The sequence below is a fragment of the Palaemon carinicauda genome, chromosome 43 (assembly GCF_036898095.1).
Source record: "Palaemon carinicauda isolate YSFRI2023 chromosome 43, ASM3689809v2, whole genome shotgun sequence".
NCBI lineage: Eukaryota > Metazoa > Arthropoda > Malacostraca > Decapoda > Palaemonidae > Palaemon > Palaemon carinicauda.
In genome coordinates, this window is record NC_090767.1 from 29,232,677 (window position 1) to 29,242,141 (window position 9,465).

The 9,465-nt window shown below is 35.5% G+C and overlaps 1 protein-coding gene across 1 annotated transcript; it reads right to left on the minus strand.

The window, feature by feature from the left end:
• Positions 1-393: 393 nt before the first annotated feature.
• On the minus strand, positions 394-6,146 carry LOC137633610 (uncharacterized). The gene is made up of 2 exons (XM_068365875.1): positions 3,307-6,146; positions 394-2,952 (listed from the first exon to the last, which is right to left on the minus strand). Exons 1-2 carry the CDS (start codon positions 5,527-5,529, stop codon positions 793-795), a joined length of 4,383 nt encoding a protein of 1,460 aa, XP_068221976.1. The 5' UTR covers positions 5,530-6,146; the 3' UTR covers positions 394-792.
• Positions 6,147-9,465: the final 3,319 nt, after the last annotated feature.

Here is a 9,465-nt window from a genome sequence, read left to right on the forward strand (position 1 = left end):
TAATCTTTTAATTTTCACTATGGGGACTACTATACATTAAGCTATCTTCGGGCTCAGGAAGATTACATCGGTAATATATATATATATATATATATATATATATATATATATATATATATATATATATATATATATATATATATATATATATATATATATATATATATATATATATATATATATATATATATATATATATATACATATATATATATATATATATATATACTATTATGTGACGAACCACTCTGCAAACAATTACCCCTTTACAATGGGCGGTAGTTCTCTTCACACAACAAAATAGAAGTCATATAGGTAGACTTCCAAATTCACTTGTTTCTTATTACGAGTGTATAAGATTGTTGATTATGATCAAATGTATCTTCTTAAAGCTGGTTGCAGACAACAGAAGCACCAATAGCAGGATAATTGGAGGACAGGAACAATAAACTATGTTATAAACAAAACTTTAATCTTACGTTAAACAAAATAATGAAAAAGCACTTCAAAACAACAATAATAAGCAATGCAAAGTGAATGGGTGAGTAAGGTAGATGAATCTCGTGGTGAGAACAATGTATTCTAACAAAACAATAAATTTGGGGTTACCTTATAACATGTAAGGTAAGAAAACAGGGATGATTTACAGCAGGAAGGGGAGTGTAAACAAAAGATAATGAGAAGAATGGAATGAAGATGGCGCTGAAATAAGGTGATGTATTTACAAAGAAAATGGAAAAATAAACTTTAAACAAATCAGATATGTTAGCATATGTACAACATATGGGGATATCACAGTCTCCCCTTGTTTTTGTTTTTTTCCATTTCCCGAGGATCAACCGAGGTTATCCTTGATAATGAGTCTGCCACAATGTTTTCTCGTCCTGATATGGCGATTACTTGGATATTATGTGCAGATAGTATGTATGACCATCTTAAAAGTTTAGGGTTGAGAGTAGTGGACCTATGGAGATGCGACAGAGGAGAGTGGTCGCTGTAGACGTAGATCGTGTCTTGTCCATCAACATAAATCTCGTATCTCTGGATGGTAGCTACGATGGCGAATAGTTCTTTCTCCACAGTGGGCCAATTTAGTTGGGAACCCATAAATCGTCCACTGGAATAAGAGACTGGTAACAGATCAGCTAGTGGGGGCAGGTTTCCTGTTATGGTTGTTATTGGAGCAGGATGCTGTAACAAAATGCCCCCATATCCAAGATCACTAGCGTCTGTTTGGAGATAGAATGGTTTGGTGAGGTTAGGTGCCATTAATATAGGAGGAGATGACAAGTAAGTTTTTAGCTGGTTAAATATTTGATCATGTTGCTGGCTCCAAGAAAAATTTACTTTTGAAGAAGTTAAAGCAAATAGTGGTCCTGTGAATGGCGAGAAATTTGGACTGAACTTAGAGTAATATCCTACCATACCTAGAAATCTTTTTAATTCCTGTTTGGTAGTTGGAACAGGATAAGAAGTTATGGCGCTAATATTTGCATCATGGGGTAATACTTTACCACTGCCAACTCGATGACCAAGGTAAGATACCTGACCTTTGCAAAAATTACTTTTTGCTAAGTTGATCGTTAATCCATGTTGTTTCAACCTTGAGAAAACTTCTTTTATCTTTTGAATATGGTTTACCCAGGTGTCAGAGGCAATAATGATGTCATCTAAATATACAAATACTTTTTCCAAGTCCTGTAAAATTAAAGACATTACTCTTTGGAAGGTGGCAGGTGCGTTGGCTAATCCGAATGGCATTACATTATAACTAAATAGTCCAAATGGAGTGATAAATGAAGAAATTTCCTTTGCCGTTTCTGTTAATTTAATTTGGTAATAACCCTTCAACAAATCTATTTGGGTTAAGTAGGTTGAATTACTTACTTGGTCAATGATATCTTGTATTCTTGGTAGAGGATACGAGTCTTTAATTGTTAAATTATTAATTTTCCTGTAATCGGTACAAAGACGAAATTTACCATTTTTCTTTCCTACTAGGAGACATGGGGAAGCCCATGGTGACGCACTGGGTTCTGCCAATCTTTCTCTTACCAAGTAGTTCACTTCTTCTTTCATGATACCCAATTTCTTCTGTGATGTTCGATAGAAAGCTTGTTTAATGGGTGCAGCACCTGGTTGTAGTTTGATGTCATGATCTAGCATGGTGCATCTGCCTGGTTTATCTGAAGTTATACTAGGAAATTCATGGAATAAAGCTACTAAAGATTTAAATTTTGATGCATATAAGGGTTGTAGATAGTCTGATAAGTTTTCCAAGATCTTCGAGTTTTGAGAATCCTGCCAAGATGCAGTTATTGGATCATCTGTAAATTGATCCATAGGACAATCTATGTATGGTATGGCACTAGTAATCATTACCGTTTTACTTTCAGCTGTTGAGGGAGACAAATAGGCCTTTAAGAGGTTTATGTGGACTAATTGAGTAGACTTATGCTTATCTGGAGTGGCGATTATATAGTTGGTTGGCGAGATACGGTGAGTGATGGTATATGGTCCCTGGTATTTCTCTCGTAGGGGAGAGCCTGCAATCGGATGGTATAGCAGCACTGCATCTCCTACTTTGAAACTTCTGGTTTTAGCCTTTTTATCATAGTTAATCTTCATCTTCTCTTGAGCTGTTATCAAGTTAGTTTTGGCAATGGAGTGAAGATCTGAAAGTTTCTTGTTGAGTTCTGAAATATACTGGGAAAGAGGTACCTCATTATCTCCCAACTTCAGGATGCGTTCTTTGACTGAACTGAGGATAGTTCGTGGCCGTCGACCGAAGAGTAGTTCAAAAGGTGACATACCAGTAGACTGATTTCGAACTCCTCGTATGACGTACATGATCAGTTCCAAATCGCAATCCCACTCGTTACCTGAACTATGGATGTATTTCCGGAGAAGATTTTTAATGGTCTGGTGAGTGCGTTCTAATGCTCCATTGGTCTGTGGATGGTAAGCTGAGGATGAGACTTGGGTTATATGGTAATCTTTCATAGCAGTTTTAAAAGCATGACTCATGAAATTGGTTCCTTGATCACATTGTAGTTCAGTTGGAAATCCTACAACAGTAAATATGGACACTAGTGACTTTAGGATGTTCTTGGCTGAAATGTTTCTTAAAGGTACTGCAAATGGATAACGGGTAGTTGGGCATAAGGCCGTAAGCAAGTATTCATGTCCCCTTTTTGTCTTAGGCAAAGGGCCTACACAATCTACTATGATCTTACTGAAAGGTTCTTTAGGCACAAGTATAGGTTTTAATGGTGCAACTGGTACTTTCACATTAGGACTACTTACTTTTTGACATGTTGTACATGTTTTTACGTACTCTTTAATGTCATTCTTCATGTTTGGCCAATAAAAGTCTTGACTGATGCATTCATATGTTTTAGTGATACCAAGATGAGAGTCAGCAGAGTGAGACAATTCTAGGATCAGAGGTCTTATATCCTTAGGAACAACTACCTGGAATAGATCCTTCCAGGTTTCTAGATGACTGTTCTTGCTGGACCTGAATTTTCTCATTAGTACATTATTATTAATATAAAAATAAGAACACTTGTTGGTATCCTTTGGTTTCACTTGGTTGAAACACTGCTGTAGAGTGACATCTTTCCTTTGTTGATAGCTAAAGGAATCAGGCTGGATCTTATATGTACTCATCAACTCGTTGAAATCCATAGGTTCAGAGACTGGCAACGGGTTTGATGATGATTCAGTAGGGGTGTCCTTTTTACTGCTTCGTGTCACTGCTAAGCATTCCTCCTGTACAACATCTGGAGATACTGCTATTAAGTTTGTTAAGACAACAGAGTTAGCTATGTCATTACCCAGAATTACATCTACATTTTTGCATGGTAACAGTTCTGGATTTACAGCTACTTCAGTAGTTCCAGAGAAATAAGGACAATGAAGGTTTACATTAATGAGAGGCAACATAGACTTACTGGTTAAGTCATTAACTGCAACATACCTGTGAGTTTCACCTTTAGGTCGTATTACTTTAGGAGAGACGATCGTTTGAGAGGATCCAGTGTCTCTGAGTATGGTTACAGGTTTACCATTTATTTTGCCTGAGCAAGTGAAGGGTGCAAACGCTTGGGACTCGTGTGATGCACAATGGAAGGTCTTTTTCTTCTCCACCTTAGGTTTTGGTTCCTGTTTGGGCAGATTCATTTGCTTAGGAGAGAATTGAGGGGGATTAGGTTTTCTCTTTAAGTATGAAGCTGCACAATGTGGATCAGGACATTCTGAAATATGATGTCCTTCTTGTTTGCAGTATGTACAAGTTTCCTTAGGTCTAGTTTCTCTATATGGGGTTTTACCTACTTTATGAATAAGAGCATAGTCATCTGCCTTTAAAGCGGCTTTCTTAGGGTCAGATTCATTCTGCTCTCTTAGATACACATTAATGCTACCTGGTATTTTCCTTAAGAACTCCTCCATTACTATTAAATCTTTCAACTGCTCAAAAGTTTTGACATCTACTTTGTCTACCCACTTCTGAAACTGTTTAATCTTTCCATTCATAAATTCTAAAAAGGTCTGCTGAACTTGCTTCTGACTATTACGAAATATTTGCCTATAACCTTCCGCAGTAATAGAATAAGCATCAAGGATTGCCTGTTTAATTATGAAATAATCATGTTCCTCTAACATAGTGGCACATACAGATAATGCTTTACCTTTAAATGAGTTCCGGATGATTAAATACCATTTGTCCTGAGGCCAATTGAGATTCTTGGCTGTGTCTTCAAACACAGAGAAGTAGTTATCAGGTTCCCGTTCTTCAAATGTGGGCAGCAATTTCTGCACCTTGCCCACATCAAAGGGTTCGGGAATTAGCTTACCTTCTTCCTTTTCTTTCAGTCTTATAAATGCCAGATCCCGTTCTGTTACTGTGGCCGCTTCTCTCTCAATCTGCAGCCTAACACGGAGAGCGTTGTTTTTCTGTTCACTTGCTTTTTCTTGTTGCTCCAAAGCAGTTGCAGCAGCTTCCGCAGCAGTTTCCACCTTGATACGTTCTAGGGAAGCAGCGGCAGCAGCCGTGCGCTCAGCAGCAGCGGCTTTCCTCTCTTCTAACTCAGCGGCGGCAGTTGCGGCTCGTTCAGCAGCAGCGGCTCTTTCTCGTTCTGTGGCAGCTTTCTCTCGTTCTACCAGAGTTGCGGCAGTTGCGGCTCTTTCAGCAGCAGCGGCTTTCCTCTCTTCTACCTCAGCGGCGGCAGTTGCGGCTCGCATCTTCATCTTTTCCAACTCCAGCTGCAGACTTAGTTTATTCAAGTCACCATTTGGATTGGTAACGGTTAGAGCTCGAACGTCAGTCAATTCTTCTTCTGGAACAATATCTTCATCTACAAGGAAGTTCAAAATATGACTGAGAATTACACATTTTACGGCAGTTGCGGGAACCTGTACATCATAATGGCGAGCTAGATTCTTTAGGTCAGTTTTTGTGGCAACTGTGAGAGATTCCACATGATCCCGTGGTGATACAATAAATTGTTGAAAATTGAAAGGCATTTTGAATGTCGCCTGTGGCGCAAGATAAGTACAAATTAGAATAAATATCCAAACTTTACAAGAATAAGTATAAGATCATACGATCGCAAAATAACAATCTTTCGATCACAGAAATACAAAATAGCGATCACAAAATTACAAGATCGAGAGATCACAAAATTACAAAATTATATGATCAGATCACCTTACACAAAAATAGCTTAAATACAAAATTAAGTCTCGCGAAACTTACGATAATACTATAAAACTTTTATTCACAGTTAACGACTGAACAATTTTTTTTTTATGCTAGAGATCTTGAGCACGCGGCTAACTACTTCATAATTACTCAAACGACACGCTTAACATCACAAACTTTTACAACAATTTTACCGAATCGGTAAACAAGTCTTTAAAAATGCAAAGGTATTTTTTACTTTAAAACATACCTAATTAGCACGTCCTAATTTACATTTCCTTTTAATTTATACCAGCTTAATTCGATAACTTTACAATGTTACCTTCTAATTTATATAAATACTATATTATTCTCGTTATGATAAAGAATCTAGTTAATAGTCAACACTTAGTTTAAAGTAATTGATTATCAGAATAATGCGCAAACTGGACAAAATACTTAGTATGCGCTCAATAGATATAACAGGAGTAATTCAACACAAGTATTTAAATATTCATTTATCGACACGTAAATGTTATTTGTACACCAAAATAGTACTTTTAACACCAAACAATATACAAGTTAATTTCCTGACTAGAGATAACGATTGGAATTACGAAAATCTCCGAAATTGGAAATTGGCTAATTTCACTTACGAAATTTATATAACAAAATAAATCACTTCATAATGAAATAGAGATGGAGGAAATTTCACTTATGAAACTTAATTTAGTAAATCACATAATGAAATTTGACTTGATTTCCTAAATATCACTTTTGAATGGCGATTTTAAGAAATGGCAAAATCTTAGGGCTTCAGATTTTTTTTTAAGAGAAATCTCTGGGATACGAGATTTGAGTAGGCGAAACTTTAAAAGCTACCTACTGGGGGTATCTTCAATTAATAAGGGTGGTTTAGAAGCTGGACAATCAGCATACCTAAGTCTTAACTATATTAAGCGTGACTTGTTCCTCTTACAACCAAATGACTACCCAGACATATATTATACATAAATGTCTAATGAGAGGGAGACGAGACATCTACCTTACCTTGGAATTATTACTGTCGTCCTTTATCCTTGGTACGCCACAACACAACACTCGATACTGTTCATAATCACTGGAACTGTTCTTTCACGATTCAATCACTTGATATAAATTTGATGAATCATATCACATCAGATCGCACATCAGATCCCGGACAGGCCCCCAACTATTATGTGACGAACCACTGTGCAAACAATTACCCCTTTACAATGGGCGGTAGTTCTCTTCACACAACAAAATAGAAGTCATATAGGTAGACTTCCAAATTCACTTGTTTCTTATTACGAGTGTATAAGATTGTTGATTATGATCAAATGTATCTTCTTAAAGCTGGTTGCAGACAACAGAAGCACCAATAGCAGGATAATTGGAGGACAGGAACAATAAACTATGTTATAAACAAAACTTTAATCTTACGTTAAACAAAATAATGAAAAAGCACTTCAAAACAACAATAATAAGCAATGCAAAGTGAATGGGTGAGTAAGGTAGATGAATCTCGTGGTGAGAACAATGTATTCTAACAAAACAATAAATTTGGGGTTACCTTATAACATGTAAGGTAAGAAAACAGGGATGATTTACAGCAGGAAGGGGAGTGTAAACAAAAGATAATGAGAAGAATGGAATGAAGATGGCGCTGAAATAAGGTGATGTATTTACAAAGAAAATGGAAAAATAAACTTTAAACAAATCAGATATGTTAGCATATGTACAACATATGGGGATATCACAATATATATATATATATATATATATATATATATATATATATATATATATATATATATATATATATATATATAGTACCTCTGGCAGGGAGGAGAGGGAGTTGTCATACCTTGGTAAGAGGGGGGGGGTGCTTGCATATCAATCTAAATATTTAGCTGTCATTTATGACATGTCACATACACTGGTGAGTGTGTATATAAATATAATTATAAATATATATGTATATATGTATATATATACACACATATATATATATATATATATATATATATATATATATATATATATATATATATATATATATATGTATATATATATATATATATATATATATATATATATATATATATATATATATATATATATATATATATATTTATGTATATATAGTATATATATAGCTATACTAAGTATAGCATTGATACTTGAGAACGCTTTTGCCTAATTACTTACCATCAACCATAAATTGTCTCAACATATCAGCTATTTGGATAAAAGAGCCGTTTATACTAATCAAGTACAGTTTCAACACCATAACCCTAATCATGTTTGCCCTTGTCATCATAAAAAAAATATGTAAAGTGAATTTTATTCTATATTTTTCGTAAGGTAAGACTTTTATATGTTATAAAACCCTTGCTGGAGGGTACACTCGAACACACTATTCTATTTGATTTCGCTTCCTCTTGTTTTGTTCAAGTTTTTATAGTTTATATAGGAAGTATTTGTTTTAGTGTTGTTGCTGTCCTTGAAATATTTTATTTTTCCTTGTTTCCTTTCCTAACTGGGCTATATAACCTGTTGGGGCCCCTGGGCTTATAGCATCCTGCTTTTCTAATTAGGGTTGTAGTTTAGCTCATAATAATAATAGTATTGACTTAGATTATGGAAAGGTTAAAAATGTTACCCATGACGGTCATCGTTCATCTATGATCCATGGCTGATAATTTTCAAATCCATATATTTAAAAGTATCATAAGAATTGGCAAATGATGAGAGGATCATAAACAGTTCCATATACATCATTTCAATTACGCCTGTGAGATATTACCTGAAAAGTGGAGTAACTGTATTTAAGAACTAATAAGAGGGAAGGTCGATTAGTGCAGAAATCTTCTGTCAAGGAAAATTTTTTGAACTCTGAAGTCCTTCCAAAATATATTTTCTTTTGAAGAATTGATGCCCAATGGCTCTTTAATATAAATCACCTTACATTTCATCCTTCATATTACTCATGTTTTCTTACCAAATTATCAAGTATATTTCTTTTACTATAGGGTTGTGGTGTCCTGTTGATAACGTCCACGCCTGTTGATCACCAGACTGGGGCTCGTTAGTTTCTTTGGTCGCTTTAACCTCACCATCCTTGTGAACCAAGGATGGGGTTTTGGGGGAGCTTATAGGTCTATCTGCTAAGTAACCAGCAGCCATTACCTGGCCCTCCCTGGTCTTAGCAAGGGAGCTGATCATATGTAAATAAATATGGTGAGTCTCAAGGGCAATATCACTGTCCCTTAACACAATTTTCAAGAGCATCTAGATCAGTGGTTCCCAAACTAAGGGAAATTCCCGTCGGGGGAAAATTTGAAGCTTCCAGGGGGGAGGTAATTACGCTACCTACTAACTGAAAAAAGCGGAAAATGTCCTCATAGTAATTTGTTGTTAGCCATTCAAATGTGATATGATCATATCAGTTCTCACTGACATGATATTCAAGGGGAAAATTGAAAAGTCATGCCCATTTCTGTTTATCAGTATATTTGCACATTTGAAAAATATTTTAGTAAATAGTCTCAAGTGTGTTTCAACTACTCTTTCCCTCATACACATGAAGGGGGAAATGTGGATGGTTGAACTGGGTGCAGGGGGAAAATGACAGAAAAATGAAGTTTGGGAACCACTGAGATTCTACATAATCAGTAAACTAAACTTCTTTGATTGCTCAACATTCTCATTTCTATGCAATAGACAAAGGAAATATCATTTTAAGTATACATCAA